A 21,777-nucleotide genomic window follows, 5' to 3' on the forward strand; every position below is an offset into this window, starting at 1 on the left:
AGTGTTTTGAATAGTTACTTTTAGTTTAGTATTGTATATACACATCTGTCTGTATTTGTTTCTGTACTATCATCTGCATATATGTTTTAAAACCATATGTTCTTATTGATGCCTCACATTTCCCTTTTTTTATTTGTACTTTCTTTTTCTCCAAAAGTGAGAAGCTTACCCTTTGTTATCCATATTTTTTTTTGTTTAGTCTTTGTATACACATAACTGTTTCAGAATTGCTAATCCGTACCCCCTGTGAACAAGCATATGTACTAGCTAGAGTACATTCTAGCTAGTGTGCCAATTTTTTTTTGTCTCTAGCTTGTATTTGCCAAACTTACTTAGGTTAGTTCTTTTTTTTTTTTTTTTTAACCTTTCCCCCCTGACTATGATTGTGTTCATTTGGTACTGGTTTTGTGTCACTCCGCACTCCCCCTGGCTCCTGGCTGATTGTGTTTAATTTTGGTGTGGGTATGTGAACCAGTGCCAAGGTTCTAAGCTTCAGACCTCTGTAGAAAGATTGTCACCAAGAAGTGTTACTCCCCTCAGTCCTACTTCCTTGTTCCTGTTCCCTTGGTCTTTTCACCCGTACCCATCCACACCCTGTAGTGAACCAGTCTCATTTGAATTTTTTTACGTCTTTCTTTCAAGGCTGATCTTCAGACAAGTTCTCAGCGTTTAAATCTTTCAGCCTCCAATGCTGCAGTGGCTGAACTTAAACCTGATTGTTGTATTGACGATGTCATACACCATGAAGTAAAGGAAATTGGAACACACATGTAAGGATTAATTTTACTAGTTCTCAAAAGCTCTTACTTATATATGCCTGTATTTGAAATTTTTGCTGTATGCCCACATATCATCAAACCCTAAGAACCTACTTAAGAAGGAATTTTATGATCCAGGTTTACATGCTTACCAGAAACAAACTTTAAACAAAATGTTTTGTAAGGAAAAATAATTCATTTTTATTTATTTCTAGTTTTCTTGTTTGCATCTACAGACAGTCCTATCCAAAAACTAAAAAGCCATGCAAACGTTTAAAATCCCAGGTACCACCCTGACTGAAAGCATGTTTATTATTTTTCAGATGCAGACAACTGATGTTAATAGCACTTATTTATTTTTAAATTCACAGTTTTTCAGTTAGGTATTTAACTGTGTATATACACTCTATCCTGAGAATTCAGAAATACAGAACCAATGTACGACAAGCTATAAGAAAAAAAATCTCAAATTCTGTGCTCTTGGCCTTTGTATGTATTTTGTATTTAATATGAATGTTCTATTTTTCTGTCTGAGAGGCAAACATGAAATTTCAATCATCTAAAGTAATTTTAGACTTCTTCATCTGCCTTACCACCCCCACATCCAATTTACAAAGTCATCTTGTTACTAACTACAAGTCATTATCCTCCCTTCTTCATCTCCACTTACACCATTTTTGCCTCTCTTCTTTGACTTAAAAGAAGTATATAATGTTAGCTATTAATCAGTTCATTTTGGTGACTTATCTTTTATAGCACTTCTTAGTGTACATATTCTGTGGTTGATATAAACTTTAGAGTCAAACTTTAAAAATTTCAGATTTCAGCTTCATCATTTATTAATTATGTGGTCTTCAAAAGGTCACTTAACTCTTCAGTGACCACCCATTACCCTTAGAAAATTCTGACTGCATTGGCTTTACAGAGTTCTCTAGAGCCTCATCATTACCAGCTGCTCTCCTTCCTCCTTCCTTCTTTGTACTGAGTCATACTGGCTGTCTCTTCTGAACTCCTCCATGACTTGACATATACTCTTCCCTCACAAAGGAATGCCTTTGTTATTTTGTTTAGCTTACTATTACTTCTTCATATCTTTGATTCACCACAACTTCCTCAAAGAGGCTTTCCTGACCTCATAGACTAGACCCCTTTTTATATATTCTATAGGGTTCACAACTTATCATTTTTTTGGTCTTATACTGAAAATAATTTCTCAGTACCTGTCATTCCCATTAGAGCATGATTTTCATGAGGTCGGCTAACAGAGCATCTAACAGAGAACACCACTCAATATTTCTTGAAACTGAGTTTAACAAAATGATATTAAATGCGTTAAATCCTACTTTTAGTGAAAAAGAGACTCTTGTAGAATTAAACAACTCGTAAATAATGACACAGAGCTCAAATCTAAATCTGGCTTCAAATAACTCATACCATGCTATTACTGCTCCCTACTGTGAGCACTTAAGAGCAGTTACTGTGTTTTGATCAACTCTGTATCCCTAGTATCTGGCTTATGTATGTACAGTTACAGAGGAGAAATAAAATTACCTGTAATGTCACCACTAAATGTAACCATTATTAAAATATTAGTATACTATTTTCCAGTCTTGTTTATGTCCATATATATATATATATATGTATATATATATATATAGCAGATTTGCATAAATAATTTAAATGACATTTTACAAAATTTTAATCATGGTAACCCATGGGGTTTCACTGTGAACATTTTTCCACTTGAGTTAATATTCTTTGAAAACATTATTTTTAAGATGGTTTTATCTTACATACTTGGGGCATATTCTTAAAATTTGTTTACCCTAATGTTGGACTTCAGATTATTTTTAGTCTCCCACTATTATAAATAACACAGTGATGGGTTAAGACAATATGAGTTATTTAACACAGTGATGAGTTAAATAACATAGTATTTCCTATGGTAGATTGCTTGAAGTGGGTTTACTATAGGAACATCTAAGGATTTTTAGCAATCTCTGTTAAGGATTGTTTTCTAAATTTCTTATGCCACTATCAATATAGATAGAGTCATTTTCTCTATACCCTTACCCACCTTGATGATACATGTAAAGAATTTTTTCCAAATTTTAAGAGGTAGAAAAATTTTATCTCATTATTTTATTTCTTTGACTACTTGTGACACTGAACATTTTCATTTTTGTTAGCCAGTTCTGATACTGTCATTTATTTATGGATATCCTTTCCTCCTCTCTTGAGTAAGATACAAATGTTTTGTTTACAAGAATTTCTCTTCATAGTATTAGAAGTATTTTATCCAGTTTTGTCTGCTTTTTAATTTTGTTTCAGTGTTTTTTATTTATTCAATTTATAAATTTATAAGTCTTTTCCTTTCCATTGTCCTTTAATCTTAAAAAGTCTTGCCCTATTCTTGAATTTTGAGTTTGTATTTTTTTCTTCCTATTTTTGTGAACTTATTTTGTATATTCAACTATTTGATTATTCTGGGATTTATTTGGAATATATTTCACCTTTTGGAGGAAAAGTTTCTGACTTCCTGCTCCAAAATAGTGTATTTAATTTCGCTAATCAGAACTTTCTTGGTTGTAGAATTATATTATCTGCTGAAACTCTTTTTTTCCTACTCTAGGCCCATTTGGCTATACTTTCACATCATTGTTAAAGGTTCCACATTTATAACATTAAGGTGTATTAGATTTATTATTTAAAAACAAAAACTGAAGATGATTCAGAGATATGTTTCTATTTCAGCTTGGTGTGTGCAGTGAGCTATACAACTCAGGGTGGAGAAAAAATGTATTTTAGGAAATTCTTCAAATTTCAGGTATTGATTATGACAATGGTAAATGGTTTACAGCTGCCTTTTTTCCCCTATGAAGTTACTCTTATTTGCAGTGAAAACAGGCTCCAAATAGTTCATATAGCTTTATGTATTTGAATTTGTTATATTACTAGCAATATAAAGAGAGTAAATTAAGTAAAAGGAAATAAATTATCATTGTCAATGTAATATTTCACTTGAAGGATTTTAAAAAAGTTTTTTCTAGTAATCTCTACATCAAATGTGGGGCTTATCATGACACTGAGATCAAGAGTTGTACACTCTTCTGACTGAGCCACTAGGGCGCCCCTCACTTGAAGATTTTTATCTGTAAAATATTGTTATGTTTTTATGCCTTGATAAAACACACAGGAATGTACAAGAGAGATGAAATGAGTATAAAGTGCAAATAAAATAAGTATAAATAGTATCAAATTTCTAAAGAAATATTTAAGTGAGAGATTATTAACTTGGGCTGAGTGGACCAATCTTCCTTCTAGGAGTCTGTGAGTCACTGAAAGTGTAGGTAGAATTTTGTACTTATATACAATTTTCACTCCATGATCAAAAATAGTCAAAAACCACTGGTTTAACTCAGGCACATGTGTGTGAGAAGGGATGGGATGACCATAATGCAGTTACCTAAATTAGATCTAAATATGATGCTATATGTATATTTTTCATACCTTTCTGTTTTTAAGTAGAAGAAACAGAACTTGTTTCCAGTAGGAAACAAGTAAATACATACAAATATATATACATACATACATACCCAGATTTTTGGGGGGCCACTTGGCTGGCTCATTAGGTGGCGCATATGACTCTTGATCTCAGGGTTGTGAGTTCAAGCCCCACATTGGGCAAAGAGATTACTTTAAAATTAAAAAAAATTTTTTTTAATGGAAAAAATTTTGCTATTGCTTTGCTGCATCACACATTTAAGTTTTGCATGCCTTTTTAAAAAAATAAGAGATTTGCTTGTTTTGATAAATATTTTTATGAAATATAGAGAGAAAAATACATAAAGTGTACATAATCGGTTTAACAAAATATTATGAAATAAATTCATGTAACTATCACTCACTCAAGAAATGATGGTTGTCTTTTAAAAATGCATTTGGTATTGTTTTTTGTTTTTGTTTGTTTTTGCAAAAATACCACATACCTATTAAAAAAGTGTTTTACAATTAAAATTGGAAAATGCCTTCGACAGATTTTTGCCCTGTGGTTTAAAACAAATAAACAAAAATAAATGGCCAAGTAATAATAATCTCTGATTGATATGCTTTATTCAACTAGGTTCTCAAACCATTGGATGTGAAAACCAAATTTTATAATGCAGAGGTAAGTGTTGGACACTTAATGGGAATTCAGATTAAACAGTAAGACCTTTATTTGTCTGAAATTCTGATACATTTCTTTTCATATTGAATTGCTGATAAAACTGTGCACTACTTGTCAAAAAATGAGCATAAATTTCAATCAAAAGAGAATAATTTCCTTGTAGATCTTTTAATCTGCTGTTTTTAACTTACATGGAACCCATATATCTTGATTTTGCTCTTATAAATTTTGTAAGGCTTTCACCCCCTTTCACCTGTGATCACCCTGTACTTCATGTAATGGTTTTTTAGCTGTCTAAAAACATTAGCAATTTGTTAAATATTTATAGGGTTATTCTGATATCATAAAATTGAAGTAATTGATCTAACCCTGCAAAAAATATTTAATGTTCATAGAAGATACAGAGCTCAGCAAATTAAATTCTTTGTCCTGGAAAATAAGTGTGTTAGCTACAGTTTTATTATTAAATTCAGTGAATGGCTTGAAATACTTTTTGGGAGAAACAGGTTTGGCAAAAATATAGAAATATATAACTTTTAGAATAGAAGATATCTTCTTTGCTAACAAAAGAGATAAAATAGACTTTTCCTAGGAGAAATGTTTTATTGCTTGGATTTCCTTTTAAAAATTCTACTTTATTTTGGCTTCTAAAGTTCCAGAAAAAGTAGATTTCCTAATGGGTCAGTTACTCCCACAAAAATTATGTCTTTCATACCACAGTGATAAATTCAAAAATATTTAAATATATACAGTATTTTGAAATAAAAATTATGTTTTTATTACTCTAAACCAAATGATCAGAAATTTCCAGTCATATGTCAAATTTCTATGTTATTTTTACCATCAACGTCTGAGTTTTTATTCAATATAAAGTTTGTACTACAACTGGACATACCAAAAGATGCCTAAGATAAGAAAACTGTCCTGCAATAAAATCCTATTAGAAAAGAAAAAAGTGCATAAAATTATAAAACTACCTAATATAGTATGTACAGTGAATCTAAAGTGCATGCTATAAAAAGATGTGCTATAGGAAGTCTGTGGTTGAGATTTTAGAATAATGTTCAAGGAAGATGAGGAGGGGAGGTAGAGGGGGGTCTGGAAGTAACATGTTGGAAGCATAAAAGTGTCCAAGTAGTGAAGGCATTCCTAGCAGAGTTACAAATGCAACTGGATTTATTGAGTACTTAGTGAAGCATATACATATTTGATGGACGGATACAGTCTCATCAAGGAGATTACTAGATATTGAAAGAGTTTACATTTCTTTTTCATAGGTAGGGGAGCTGGAATACCACACATATGTGTTCTGCCTTTCTGGTTTTACTGGAATCCTGTTGATTAATTATAGCTATTCAGCTTGGTGAATTTTAAGTGGTCTTAATTTATCATTTTGCTGGGAAAGATTTCATCCATAGTATGAGGGACGGTAGGTAACTATTCTGTTAGAACACGTATGTTTGGAAACTAGAAACAAATAGGGCTCTATGTGGGTCTTTTTTCTTATAATTAGGTTGTAGGAAGGCACATATTAAACTGTTCTGGGTTTCTTTTGCTGAAAATGTGGTAGGTACATTAAGCAACTTGTCAAGTAGTTTTATAACACTAATATTCAGAGTGATTTGCTTAGTTTTTTTTTTTAATTACTGGTTATCCATGAGTAATATTACAGAAGTGATATACTCCCCAAAAATGAAGGGGGAAAAATTCACTATTCAACCACACCAAAATGTAATTTTTTTATTAATCCATGTCTTCTTTCAGTTTTTACTTATTTGTGTTTAATATTCTCTTTTCATAATCATAGTTACAACTATGTTTGCTGCCTTTTTCAGTTAACATTTATATAATCTGTAATCTTTGCTAACAAACATCAGCTAAAAACATTTTAGGGGCACCTGGGTGACTCAGTTGGTTACACATCTGACTTCAGCTCAGGTCATGATCTCACTGTCCGTGGGTTGGAGCCCCATGTTGGACTGTGCTGACAGCTCAGAGCCTGGAGACTGCTTCAGATTCTGTGTCTCCTTCTCACTCTCTGCCACTCCTCTGCTAGGGCTCTCTCTCTTTAAAAAAAAAATTTTTTTTAGTACAATTCTGAACCTTTGAAAATAAAGGTATCTTTAAAAACTAGGAGTAAAGGTGCACCTGGGTGGCTCAGTCAGTTAAGCGCCCAACTCTTGATTTCAGCTCAGGTAGTGATCTTACAGTTCGTGAGATCAAGCCTCACATCACACTCTGTGCTGACAGTGCAGAGCCTGCTTCAGAAGCTGTCTCCCTCTCTTTCTGCCCATCCCCAATAATAAACAAACATTTAAAAAAAAAGTAGGAGTAAACAAATAGAATTTCTAGGATCTCTAAGATACTCAGTATTATAGCTATGTTATAATTAATCAATAGTATTCCAGTAAACCAGAAAGGCAGAACATGTATGTTGTATTCCAACTCCCTTAGCCATGATAAAAAAAAAAATGTTAACTCTTTATTAACATCTAGTAATCCCTTGATGATACTGTATCCTTCCATGAAGTATGTAAATATATTCTTCATTAAGTTCTCAATATTCCACGTGTCATAGTTCTTACATGTTGACTTTTATTAGCTCCACATTTGTCTTGAACATGGTTTTTACATTGTTTTTAATAATTCTAGTAATACATGAATCACCCAAAGGAAAACAAATTTTATGAGAAACTTTGTTGTAGTCTTCTAAAATGGGAAAGACGATTGGTGACCATTAGAAACCAGGATTCAAACATTGGTCACCTGCTGGTTATAGAACTCTATCCCAGGTCCTAAAGAGAAATCAGCATAAACTGCACATCTTTCCAGTCTTCATGGTACTTAGGTTTGGTAGAGGAAACAAACGGCAAAACCACTGTGTAAGCATTATCTCCTAGATCATAAAGTGTCCTGAGACTCTGGGAACATTAAGGGGTAAAAAACTATTTTTAGCTATGGGTTGGATGAAAAAGGTGACATTTGAGATGGCCCTTGATAAATAAGTAACCTTGGAAATATATATGAAAAAAAGGTAAACTATGAAATATATTAACAAGAAGACAATAAACTCTCAGTTTTCAGAAGTGATCTAGCCCAGCATTTCTTGAAGTGTAATGCATGGAACTCTAATCACTGAAGATGGTCCTTGAAAAATGCTTCCATTATTAGACAAATTTAGGAGAAGCTGTACAGGTATCTATCTCCTTTGACGTGGATGATAATATATAACCATCCTAAGTTATCAATGAAAAATTACAGTACAGGTAAAGAATTTACAGAACTACAAAGGCATGAGGTGTACCTCTCTCGCCCAAATATGTCCTTGAACATTTGCTCCTGTTTAAATATTCACCTGTAGTGTTCTTCTCTATTCATTTAACCATAGCAGCTTCCCCTTTCTAGAAAAATGATTTGTCATATTTCTGTGTTACTTTCTGTTTACTTCCTTGTTTTACTAATGCTGTCTTGTTTAGTGAATTAAAAAAAATGCAGAAATGCATTTTATTTTAAAGTTAGTTATTCTTTTTCTTTAACATTTAATTCTGATTTTCTAATTTTTCTTTTTTATTTTTCCATTAGAGTGACCTCAGTTCTGTGGTAATTTGATTTTTTATTATAAATTTATATGCTTTTCTTACTTACCACTTTTTCACTCTGCCTAATTAATCTCTCTCTTACAAAACATAGTGGAAAAACAAAGTTAGTTGTGAATACCACTTATGTGACTTTAAAAGATGTATATAATTTGTACTTTTTATATTTGTTGTCTTACTCTGTGGGAAAAAAATTTGATGGAAGATTAAATTGTCATATTGAAACAGTTTTGCTCTCATTTTTAGTGTTTTTTCCTTTAGGTGTTTTTTAAAAAAGGCATGTTAACTTTGTTTAAAATAGCCTTGGGATTTTAACAACTTCCTGTAAGACTTTTTACTATAATTTTGTGAGTAATTCCTCATTGAAATTTATCTTCAAATGCACAGTGGCTTTAGTTCTATGTATGGGTCAGGTAAAGTTGACCCCTTGACATTAGCAAACAGAAGAACATCAAATTTTCCCAAGTTGGCTAAAGTCATATTTTCAAATTTTTGTTTGATATAAGTGGCCTTTGCTTATAATATGTGACTTACATAATAATAACACTGATTGCTATAGCACAAAATTCTTAATTTTTCAAATGTTAAATGACTTTATACTAACTATTCAAACTAACTTAATTTTCCATTATGCTGCTTGTTTTTCTTCCATTTTATCTAAGTTCTTCCTAAATTTAAGCAGAAAATTGCATTTTTAAATTTGAAATGTGGGTCTATGGTTATTTTTTTAAAGCAATGGATTGATGGGATATATTTACCATATTTTGAGAAAAAGTAACAGGATAATGACTTTGGTACATCCTTTTATACTGATAAATTATTGTATTTCTGTTTTTACTTGGGCACACGTGCCAAGAACGAAAGAATCTTTTAGTTTAGGTAATAATACTTTACATTTTAACTCCATCAGTATGTTTTTACAAATGATTCCATTTACCTGGATTTAATATATAAAAAGTTACCTTAAGTGCCAGATTTGGGGGTCATAGTTTATTTTTTTATTTCTATATATACACATAGAAATATATATCCTTAATATGTCATTTTTTAGACAGGTTTGTTTCAAAAATGAACCAAGTTGTCTGTTATCCTTCAATTACATACCCAAGAAACAAATCACATAAAAAGAAGGATGTTTAGCATAAATAATCTAAATTTCAATCCCTAAATTTTAGGAATAAAAATGTTATATAAAGATACATGTTTAAATTACCCATTCAAAAAAACATTGCTGAATAGCATTAGTTTTCAAATCTGTCACTAAGGCTACAAAATACCTTATGTTTGATTTAAAAGCTCTACAGTTACCAAGTAAAATTCACATACTTTTTTTCAGCCCTAAATAAACATTTAAAATGAACCAAGAAATCACTAATGACCACTAACAAACTGCTTTATTTAAAAAGTTAAATCCTATAAGATTATAAAATAGATTATTCATGGTATTGGTGATACCTATACTTTCTAAATTGAAATAATATGACCACTGAAACTATATTATAATATGATAGAATATTATAATGAAGACCTAATTCAATTAACATATCACTAAAATGATAAGTGCATAGGTCTATGCATACTACTAAATTGCATTTTAACATTTTAATGAGTTACTAAAAGATTTAGGGTATTTGTCCTTGAAATAGCTATTTTTGGATGTTGATACAAAAAATATAGTTATCCCCCATCCATTGTTTGACAAGTTATCAGTTAACTAACACTTGACTTTGCCCCTGTTAATTATGTTAGGGTGAAGATTTCTTTTCTTGCATTAATTATGATAACTTTAATTTGCAGGCATGAACTAATCACATTTGTGGTTAATATTTTTTCTTCATATAGATCAGATATTTTTGTTAAGGTAAACGTTTTAAATACCATTACACTTTGGTGGATATTTTTTTTCATGTCCTCAGACTGATGAAGTATTTCTCGAAGCCCAGATTCAGAATATTACAACCTCACCCATGTTTATGGAGAAAGTGTCACTGGAGCCATCTATAATGTACAATGTAGCAGAATTAAACTCAGTCAGCCAAGCTGGAGAATGGTAAATATGAATTATGAAGTGTTTGTTTTTATCTTGAAGTATCTGGACTTTGCTAACATTTGTTACTCTTGGGTGGTTTGTAATTTTCTTTTTAATTAATAAACTTTATTTTTGTTAGGGAAGTTTTATGTTCATAGAAAACTTGATCAGAAAGCAAAGTCCCCACAAGCCCCCGCCCCAACTCACAGTTCCCATTTTTACATCTTGTGTTAATGTGGCACATTTGTTACAATCGATGAGCCAATATGGACACTTTTATTAATTACAGTCCATAATTCACATTCAGTGTTCATTTTTTTGTGTGTGTCCTAGATTTTGTGGGCTTTGACAAATGTAATGACATGTGGCCCCCACTACTGTATTGGACAAAATACTCTCATTGCCCTCAAAATCTCCTGTGCTTCACCCATTCATTCCTCCTTCCATAAAAATACAAAGATCCTAGCCATTTGCATTTTATGTTTTACTGTTTGAAACACTTAGTCTTTTTCATTTTGATAATAATTCAGTGAGGTAAATATGAAACTTTTCCTTCCCTGCAAATGATAAAACTGAGGCATGGGAAGAAATGATGGAGAAGTTAGAAAGGATAAAAATGGTGAGTTTTAAGAATGTTCTCTCAACATTAAAAGGAGTACACATAGGAAGAGACCATCTAGTTTGTTTGTTTTTTCAAAAATGAAATACATATGTCTTTCTCTAGGTAATTTAAAAGAGGAAGAATAAGGGTCGCCTAGGTGGCTCAGTCGGTTAAGCCTCTGACTTCGGCTCAGGTCATGATTTCAGTTTGTGGGTTCTGACCCCACATCAGGTTCTGTGCTGACAGCTCAGAGCCTGGAGCCTGCTTCGGATTCTCAGTCTCCTTCTCTCTCTGCCCCTCCCCTGCTCACACATTGTATCTCTGTCTCTCTCACTCTCAAAAATAAACAAACATTTAAAAATTGTTTTTAATTAAAAAATAAAAGAGGAAGAATATATAAAGTTGACATTAAAAATATGGATAAGAAGGTAATTACTAGAGAAAGTAACTGATTTTGTTCATCAATGAAACATTTACTTCTATCTTATGGTCATTACATTCAGTAGTTTGTAGCCTCCCATATACCCACTAAGGAAAACAGTAACTTTTCATTCTTTCTCTAATCCTTTAGTTCACTTTAAACATGAACACTTAGTTTACAATGGTATGTTTCTTCTTATTCTTAACTATGTTCCTTGATAATTATAGAAAAAAGGGACAGGATACCGTAGGTTCTGATTTCTATCACATTTTTTCAATTGATACATATCCAGCATTCTATTAAAAAGTACTTAAAGATTTTCCATATGAACTGAAACATTTAAGAAAAATAAATCTCAGTTCACATCCTTTTTCATTTGTGTTAAAATGGTAAACCATGCATTTCCTGGCCAAAAGAAAAATCACAGTCATTATTTTTCTCTTAAGACGTTGGAGAATTCTCTCCATCTCTCTCTCTCTCCATCCATTTCAGTGTAACTACATTTGGGTCAAGAGCATATTTGCAGCCAATGGATACACGCCAGTATTTGTACTGCCTGAAACCCAAGAAGGAGTTTGCAGAAAAAGCAGGCATCATTAAAGGAGTAACAGTAATTGGAAAATTGGATATAGTGTGGAAAACAAATCTAGGTGAAAGGGGAAGATTACAGACCAGCCAACTTCAACGAATGGTAAGTCTGGGAAAAAACATTGGAGGGGGTTTGGGGGGGGGGGGCCCAGTAGAACAACTTAAATTTTCCTAGGTCTATTGCTAAAAATCAGCACTTAGAAAACACATTGCTATTACCAGTAAATAAGAGATAAAAGACTAATAATTTTACTGCTTTCTAGGTAGAAAATTTGTATTGAGATGAATGAAAAATGTTCAAATATTAATTTATCCATAATATGTGGTTTATTACTCTACCAAACAGAAGTTAAATTACTACTTAACCAATTTTTCCCTCCTGTAGTATTTCATGCTCACTGTTCATCTGATCTTCACTACATTTAGGTTTTTTTGCAGTATCCTGCAACTCTTGGACTTACTAGATTCACCAGCTCAGTTCAGACTTTTTTAAAGATTTCAGAACCCTTTTAAAGATTTTAGAATCTGAGTCATTTAAAATTCAGAGAGTGAGCTCCATTAAAGTTATCTATAAGCATTACTTGGATATTTTCTCTAATTTCTGGTCATAAAATTAGGGATGGCTACCAGCCCTTTCTCTTGTGCTAGTGAGAATATGCTACAGAATCTTCCCTTTATGCTGAATATTAACTGCTGTGGTATATTCTTTAAAAATTACTTTTCTTTCACTATGTCAAGTAATAATTGGAAAAATATTTTCACTGGGCCTAATTTAAAATACAGCTATTAGGGGACGCCTGGTGGCTCAATCATTGAAACATTCGACTTCAGCTCAGGTCAGATCTCATAGTCTGTGAGTTTAAGCCCCACATTAGACTCTGTGCTGACAGCTCAGAGCCTGGAACCTGCTCAGATTCTGTGTCTCCCTCTCTCTCTGCCCCCCCCCCCTCCAGCTTGTGTTCATTCTCTCTCTCTCTCTCTCTCTCTCTCTCTCTCAAAAATAAGTACACATTAAAAAAATTTTTTAAAGAAAAGATAGCATTAGCTATTATCTTGCCATGGATATTCTAGGCTTTGATGCTTCTGTGGTCTTTTCCCTGCTTGAATGTCTCGTGAACAGACATGTATTTTTTTTCCTGGATCTGTTCAAAACAATCTTACTTTTGCTGCTTAGGCAATAACCTTACCTTTTTTTGAGTTAGATATGTATAAGCTGCCGGATCCTTGGAAAGCGTCCCTTTAAGATCAGACCTATTGAAATTTCTTTACTATTTACCTCTGAGATTCATTTGAACTGTACTGAACATGAAGGAATTATGGCAAACACAGTCAGGGTCCATACTGTTGTTCCACAAGTAAAGACAGCAAAAGAAGTTAGAATGAAAAGGAAAAAGAAAAAAGTTAAAATGATTGGGAATTATTTTCCCTGAACATCAGCTTGGAGATCCAACAACTGTTGACTGAGTGTGCTGATGTGGTACCTTTATTAAAGTGAAAATGTTTTGTAATAGGTGTGTGTTAACTGTGTTGCTTTTTCTCTTAGGCTCCAGGTTACGGAGATGTTAGGTTGTCTTTGGAGGCAATCCCAGATACCGTAAACCTAGAAGAACCTTTTCATATTACCTGTAAAATAACAAACTGCAGGTAATGGCAGTGTGTGTGGATGGATGTTCTTTCCCCCTTACCTGCATCAAAGAGAAGTAACATCTTTGACTATGACTGTGCTCTCTAAATCTCCCCTTGACACACAGCCTTCTCTGAGGTTGATGTTGAATACTGTAAAGTTCTTCATCTGGTAACTGTATGTATTACATATTTTTGAGGTCTTTATTAGGCATTTTCTGTATTTTACTTCATTCATGCATCATACCCTACGAGGTATGTATGAGTTATTCACATTTTATGCAACACAAAGCCAATTCAGAGGTTAAGTGATGCAGTCAAGCTGAAAGGATGGGGCCAGAATTTGAAACCAGGTGTATTTGACCTGAGAGCCCATGCTGTTTTCATTGTTTGCACTTCCTTACACTTCAGATTATTAAAACATAAACTAGTACATTCTTATGGAATAATACATTATAGATTGAACATTTTAAGATAGATTTTTCTGAACCATAGTTATACTGAACTGTATCTTTAGTATTAAGAAAGTAAAACTTTGTTATGAACTTAATGCCAGGGGTCACTCAGTCATAGATTGGAAAATAGAGCCTTATAAAGAGTATAATCTAGCTATTGGGATGCAAAGAGCACAGGGCTTTGAAGCTAATAAAACTGAGGATTAAAGTCCAGTCCTATCACTTCTGGTACAACTTGTATTACTGCTTGGAATGTATTATTAGTTGTGGCACTTTGTACTGTTGCAGTGCTCTCTTAAGTCTCCCCTTGACACACAGCCTTCTCACAATCCTCTTGGTCTGAATGTTTAATCTTTTAAAATTCTATATCCATTCCAACTTTGATGTAGGAAATATTCATCCTTAAGAAGTACAAAAATACCTCCCTCCCTCTGAAGCTAGGACCCTCCCACACAGTTAATCATTCCTTTCTGTCATAGCAAATTTTAATATAGTTTTTTAGTGATGTTCATATATTGCTATAGTTCTTAGTCTCTCCTTACTAAACCGTGCATTATTTAACAGAAGGGACCATGTCTTCCCTAGCATTGTAAACTCATTGCCTGTCATGTCTTTGGCAGTTCAGTAAACAGCGACTCACACAGGGTGAAGACCCTTTGTGTATAAATGCGCTTTGGGATGTTTTGTTTAAAACTTTTCAGGTATAGCAAATCAATGACCAAATGGCAAGCCATTGTAAAAAAAATGAAGAAATTCACTTTAACTTTAGGTAAAACTACCTGTCTCTAAGATCTTCAGTCTCCCTATCTATAAAAATAGGATCCGCACCACCCCCACCACTACCACCCACCCACACATAGACACATACACACACATACACTAACTGGATTTTGTGAAATGTAAGGGAAAATTCATGTAGTGCATCTAACCTGGTCTGTGGCACATAATGAATACTTTAGATGTTTGTTGCAGAGATAGAGACATATTAAGCTAAATATACTTAAATAAGTATGTGTAAGAATCTATAAATTGAAATTTAAGTAAATATTTAAAATATGGAGCCCACTATGAGAGAATAAAAAGAGCTAAAATAGTTGAGTGTAGTTAGAAATGGTGGTAGAGCCAGAGGGCTATTTCTTTTACTATGAGCCTTTGGTTATTTTAAAAAAAAACAACTGTGTGTCTTCATTAAGAGTTATTTTTAACTTCACATGTCTAAGCTAAACTGATGCTATCAGTTATAAGCAGAAGCAGTCTTTTTCATGTGAACACTAAACAAACCTGAATAGTATTTACTTAGAAATCTTGTCTGTCATTTTGTTATCTGCAGGGTAAAGAGAAAACATAGGTTAAATAGCAAAAGACTCAGTTTATCTTTTTCTTTCCTGTAGAAGACTTAACAGAAATAGGAAGGAAACATAGCAACAAGATTAGACACAGGTGTCTGGAAGTCTCCCGGAGAAATGGCGAAGCTGCTTACAGATCAGCATCAGGGGGCCAGGACTCCATAACAGAGCCAGGGGCTTGTATTCAGAGGGTAGATCAATGTCAGTGCCGCTTCAAGCCCCAGAAGACACCATCTCTTTCATTTTCCTGACTGTCTAAGTGAAATAAAAATGACATAATAGCTTTTTATTTTTGATTCTGTTCTTTATTCTCCTGGGCAACCCCAAAACAAATTCATTGGCACTAGTGGAAGAAGTATCACAGAGCCGCTTTGTGAAAAGAACAAGATTTATTCCTGTCTTTCTGATTCCTCCAGCAGTGAAAGGACTATGGACCTGGTTTTGGAAATGTGCAATACCAATTCCATCCACTGGTGCGGCATTTCAGGAAGACAGCTTGGAAAGCTACATCCAAGCTCCTCTCTCTGCCTTGCCCTCACTCTCCTGTCTTCAGTACAGGGCCTGCAGGTGTGCTCTCTTTTCAGTAATTTCAGTATCTGGGGACTATTAACCAGTGGTCATTTACTGTTTCCATTTTCTTCCTCTGGTAATTACCAATGAATGAAAATTTATACCGGTATCTTTCTCTCAATAGAGTGTCTCTGGCTTAAGACTAACTGACACGTTCCTAAAGAGAACCTATGAATATGATGACATCGCACAGGTCTGTGTGGTATCTTCAGCCATCAAAGTGGAGAGCTGAAGGAAGTTTCTGGTATTCTGCTTTTCACTGAGTTTAACAGAACTTTCTCTACTTCTGTCACCTATGTGAAATGATCAAGTCTACAACAAAAATAAGTATATTTAAATTTCTTCCCTGCAAAAGTTAAAATATTAAATATTTGTTTTGAAAAGAACCATCTACTGATTTTATCTTATGAGTTATATTCTAAAAGAACATTTGTACATTTTCTTTACACATTGTACTTCATTTCATTTCTAGATAACCATTGGACTCTATTCTCCAAAAGCTCTGTATTTGAGGCCATTTGCCCCTAGCAAGTATCTGGAATGGGAGTTAGCAAACATTTAGTAAAGGGCCAGATACTAAATATTTGTCTTTGCAGGGAATGTGGTTTCTATTCAAAATTCTCAGCTCTGCACTTCTAGCGGGACAACAGCCAGTAGGCGAAAAGATCAGAGCACTATTTACAAAAACAGGCAGCTGGCCAAATTGGGCCAGATTGGGCCAGCAGGGCGGTCGTTTTGCTGACCTTGATCTAGAAGACAGAATTATTTCTTAAAGCTTTAGGTTCTTATAATACTTTATTTAAAACTTTTCAGTTAGTCCATGTTTTCCCCTCACTCCTCAGTCAGCAGAAAAAGTTGAAAACAACTAGAGAAAAATAATAATAAAGAAAGAAAACACCTAGAGTAGCCCTCATGGAACCTTATATTGCCAACATAGTAGGAGTCCTCCTAGTGTTCTCAAAGTTACTATATTTATATCTATCTGTGTTTGTATGTACATGTAAACACATCTAAATTACAGTTACTAACAGCAGATCAGAATTGGTTTAATTTCTTGGATTGTTGATTACTGTTAACTTTTAACTAAGAAACCTGATAATATTCTAATTCAAAGCCAAAAGTCCTTTTTTTCCATATTGAAAAACAAGTGACTTATTTTCACAAGGTATTTAAAGGATTTCTACCTTCCAATATTTGATTTTGAACTCTAAATCATGCATTACTACTACAAAACTGTCTATCTCTGTATGTAATCACACTGATTTACTTATGTCAGTAATAAAACAGTGAGAAAGTTAATATTGTAAACAACTTTGAGGGGCTCCTTGGTGGCTCAGTCAGCTAAGCATCCAACTTCAGCTTAGGTCATGATCTCACAGCATGTGAGTTTGAGTCCCATGTTCGGCTCTGTGCTGACAGCTCAGAGCCTGGAGCCTGCTTCTGATTGTGTGTTTCCCTCTCTGTCTGCCCCTCTCCCACTTGTGCTCTTTCTTGCTCTTAAAAATAAATAAAAACATTAGAAAAAAAGATTGTAAACAACTTTGCAACATGAATATAGTAAGTTTCAGTATTTTGTAAGGAAAACAAAAGCTTTTGCTGTTAAATAAAAACTTATTTTGGTAAGTTGAAATTCAAGAACGTATATAGAATTGCTTAGAGTACATTAAGTCAAATACAAAACTTTGTTTTTCTTAAATGCATGATTATTTATTGCCATGACAAATTATTTGGTCCAAAGTGAAAGCTATATTGAGAATGAGATTTGCCCCTTAAATTGCACTAATAATGAATCTGTGCAAAATAAAGTACAAGCAATGTAAAGTTGAAGTCTGTCTGTCTTCCAGAATGAGTAAGATTGATTAAATGATAAGACTTTATAGCCACTGCACTGTGTATTTTGATTGCTTTTCAAGTATCTTCTCTGACTGAACCTTCTGTTTCATTGTTCCAGATTTAAAAGTAACATATAATGGTCTCTTGGAATCTGCTATATAATTTGATCTAATTATAAACTCTCTTTTTATGATACACATTGTCCATTCCTTAAGTAAAGGTTAGATTATGTCATTTTAGAAAGGATCTGTTTAAACCATATTATAAAAATTAGATAATTTGATACATTAAATGAAAATGTCATTTGCATACAAAGGACCTTCTAGGTTTTACATAGCATCAAAACAGCTGTAGCTACGGCAATGAAATGTGGTTAATGAAAGCCAATCATTCCTAAATGGAATGTGTATAAAGATTCAGTGTCCTTTTGTTCCACACCAGCCAGTACAGTATTTGGGGCATTCCTTAAAACTTTAAGAGTAACTAGTACAATCCAACTGCACAAAACTTTCTGGAAATAATTTGCAAGGCAGTAATTCCAAAATGATGAAGGTATCTGAAGAGCAAAAATGGCTTGAAGAGAATGGAAATCCAGGTAAGTGGACAGATACCTAGACTGAATTTGTTATGGGTGGTATATCAGCCAAGAAACAGACCAGAAGGTTGAAATGGAAGAAATACACCAGCTCTTCATGTAAAAGAATAACTACAGATATTAGCAAATCATGACATTGTTTTAAAATGGTTTTCCTTATAATGCCTTTGACTTTGGTATCAAAGTAATAGTAATAGCTAAATAAAATGAGTTGGAAGTGTTTTCTGTTTTTCTATTTCCCAAAAGAGATCGTGTAGACTTGATATTGCTTCCATTAAGTGTTTGGCTGAACTTACCATTGGAATCATCTGGGCCTACAGCTTGCTCTACTGAGGGATGTCTATTTCTTTACTGAGCTTTGGTAGCTTTTATCTTACAGGGAATGTGTGTTCCATGTAAGTTGTCCACTATTTGGGCCCAGAGTTGGTCACCATTGGGGAAATTTCCTGATTACCTTTTCAAGTGTGAAGGGCTGCATTGTTACCCCTCTGACTCCTGGTGCTGTTGATTTGTATTTTCTCAATTTTCCAAGTCAGTCACCTAAAGGCTTAACAGTTTTACTGATCTAAAAGCATTTTAATATACTCAAGATATTTTTGCTAGAAACTCTTTTCTTACCACTGGATAAGAGTAGCTAATTTTTTTTTTTAATTTAGTAAGCTGTATGCCCAACATAGGGCTTGAACTCAGGGTCCAGAGATCAAGAGTCACATGCTTTAGGGACTCAGCCAGCCAGGTACCCCATGAGTAGCGTATTTTCAATTGTAGATCAACTTTGACTTTTTTTTTCCAGGATAGTCCTAACTTTCATGTGGATAGTACTTCATTCTGTATTACACTTGAACACTAGGAGTTGAATAAAACCTCATGAAAAATAAAGTTTGTTTAAATGGGAAACAGGATACTCGATTCAGAGAGCCTAAAATTTAAGTCCTGCTCTTCTCTGGCCAGACTGTAGATTCCAATGGGTTTTCCCTGTAAGCTGGGCACAAGCAGTGAGGTATTTGCTGGTCTGAAGAGAAATCTCTAACTTACTGTGACTCTAAATTAGAGTCCTTAGACCTACATCAGAACCACGTTGTAGTACGCAGTTTAAAATGGTGATTCCTAGGCCTTACTATAGGACTTATTAAACACAAATTGAAAGTGTGGCTCTGGAACTGCATTTTTAATTAATTCTTGAAATTATAGAACCACTGTTCTCATCTCACAAGGAGAAAGAAAGGAAGAGTTGGTTTTTAACCTTGTAGATACATTATTAGTCTTTTGAGAACAGTTACAGTAAGGCCCTCATCATCATGAGTATTACGGACTTAACCTTACATGTCTTAATTTTTCAGTTTTCTCTCACACTTGTGAAATCATGGTATTCACTCAACTTTACCAACTTCCATAATTAACAAAAGAAATTCTAGTTAAAATGGTCTCTCATCACTGTAGTTAGAGTCGTGCCATTAATACTTAATGTCATATCTCTTCATTAACTACTATGACATGATTTCAATAAAATATTTTAAGTCCCGTTATGCTTACGTTGCATCAAATTAAGATGAAGCATAAAAGCAACATGCCAAGCCAAATTATAGCAAAAATTTATATGAACAAGCAATGTTAGTGATAGAAGCTTTTTATAATCCATCAAATAATTAGTTTTTAAGAAATCAGTATTTATAGGCACATAATTAAATGCCACTTAGAAAATCCTTAACTTGAGGACCAAACCGCTGGCTTATTTAAATGTAAATATATTTAAGAGTTTCCATGGTAAGGTCACCACTGGGAAATTGTGCTAGTTAAATTGAATAGTTCTACAATGGACCTAACCAGTACCATTAAGGATTTCTAAATGTATTTTATTATGTACTTAGAGTAATTGGCCATGCTAATGTTATCAAGACCAAAATGCAGGCAAGATTAATTAAGAACTATGCAAAAAACCCGAACATCCTACCTTCATTTTCTGAACATTCACAGCATCTATTTTTCATTTCAAAACAACCCTTGCACCAAATGCTGCTTCCCACCAGCTCTTAGTATTCCTTGTACCCCATCAGAACAAGCAGCGTTAAGGACAGTACTAGCCCGTGGGATATGTATTCAGTACTGATAGCACTATCAGAGCTAAAAGGAGGCAACAAATTTCTTCCCTCCAGACATGCTGTTTAGTGGCCAGTATATTTCTCCTAAATCAGCATGAGAAACCTTTCCTCTTCGTCATCTCCATCTTTCAGAAAAGTTTGCTTACGGGAATTTGGAGCTAAAGAATTCACCAATACACAGCCCTACTGTTTAATAAATAGACTCTGCTATTAGGTCTAATATACAAATATGACAATGAAGATTTGATTTGAAAATGGAACCCTGTTTACTATACTGGCACTCAACAGGGCTACTGATCATTTGTTTACAAAGGAGTCATGTTATGTTCATGATACACATGTTCATGAAACAGATAGGAGTCTGTTTATGATAAACCTATCATCTAGACAGATTGATTCTTTAGGTGTCTTTGTTTTGGCCACTATCTACAGCAAACATTTAAGAGCCATAATTATTTGTGCTCTGGGTAAGGGTCCCTGGTCAAGTCAGGAATGTTCTTCAGTACTGCTGCTGAATGATCTGCTCCGGATGTGATTTCTAAGTTGCTCTATAAGTTCAGGATTCTGTTGCTGTATCTGCTGAGCAAACTGCTGTCCCCTGTAGTAAAGAGGCAAAGTGGTATAAATTAGGGAATTTCCAGTCACACAATACCCATGCAAAAACAACTGTAGAGGAAGTCGGTATTACTCAGAGGGAACTTTTTCTATAAAAACAAGTTTTAGAACCATGACTTTAGTCTCTTTGGCTTTACCAATGCCTCCATAAAACATTATTACAGCACAGTGTTCTTTATAAGGAACAAAACACCCGCACTGAAAAGTGACTTCCTGAAATGCATGAAATCCACACCACAAATAAGCTAAGGGCTGAAAAGTACGTGCTTTCATTGTATGCGCTCAAATACGAGGCAAGGAAATTCTCTTGTCATCAGGTATGATAGGTGTCATACCCATTCTGGTCACCTGTATGCCTAAGAGAACTGGTTTTTACAAAGGCAAAGAAACATAATACAAATTCCTGAGTGTGTAACCCTCAATTACAAGTATTATGTATCACTATAATGATGCCACTTAAAGATCACTGTAAAAATGCAG

General features: G+C 33.8%; 2 protein-coding genes across 6 annotated transcripts in view; one reads left to right on the forward strand and one right to left on the reverse strand.

The window, feature by feature from the left end:
* TRAPPC13 (trafficking protein particle complex 13) overlaps nt 1-16,541 on the forward strand; it is a 37,801-nt gene extending 21,260 nt beyond the window's left edge. The window contains exons 5-13 of one of the 5 annotated variants that reach the window (XM_029942329.1): nt 643-770; nt 3,513-3,585; nt 4,882-4,926; nt 8,509-8,526; nt 10,439-10,572; nt 12,066-12,264; nt 13,705-13,805; nt 16,002-16,152; nt 16,280-16,541. In XM_029942329.1, coding sequence (XP_029798189.1) covers nt 643-770; nt 3,513-3,585; nt 4,882-4,926; nt 8,509-8,526; nt 10,439-10,572; nt 12,066-12,264; nt 13,705-13,805; nt 16,002-16,152; nt 16,280-16,387 — 957 coding nt within the window. In that variant the 3' untranslated portion in view covers nt 16,388-16,541. Of the gene's footprint in view, nt 1-642; nt 771-3,512; nt 3,586-4,881; nt 4,927-8,508; nt 8,527-10,438; nt 10,573-12,065; nt 12,265-13,704; nt 13,806-15,630; nt 15,875-16,001; nt 16,153-16,279 lie in introns of those variants that run through there. The other 4 variants (XM_029942330.1, XM_029942331.1, XM_029942332.1 and 1 more) reach the window with 4 other exon arrangements.
* A 1,295-nt stretch (nt 16,542-17,836) lies between these two features.
* Nucleotides 17,837-21,777, reverse strand: part of SGTB (small glutamine rich tetratricopeptide repeat containing beta) — a 43,817-nt gene continuing 39,876 nt past the window's right edge. Inside the window, exon 10 of the mRNA XM_029942337.1 lies at nt 17,837-21,280. Within this exon, the coding sequence (XP_029798197.1) occupies nt 21,169-21,280 (112 nt within the window). The 3' untranslated portion in view covers nt 17,837-21,168. The remainder of the gene's footprint in view (nt 21,281-21,777) is intronic.

The sequence above is a fragment of the Suricata suricatta genome, chromosome 6 (genome assembly GCF_006229205.1).
Source record: "Suricata suricatta isolate VVHF042 chromosome 6, meerkat_22Aug2017_6uvM2_HiC, whole genome shotgun sequence".
Taxonomy (NCBI): Eukaryota; Metazoa; Chordata; class Mammalia; order Carnivora; family Herpestidae; genus Suricata; species Suricata suricatta.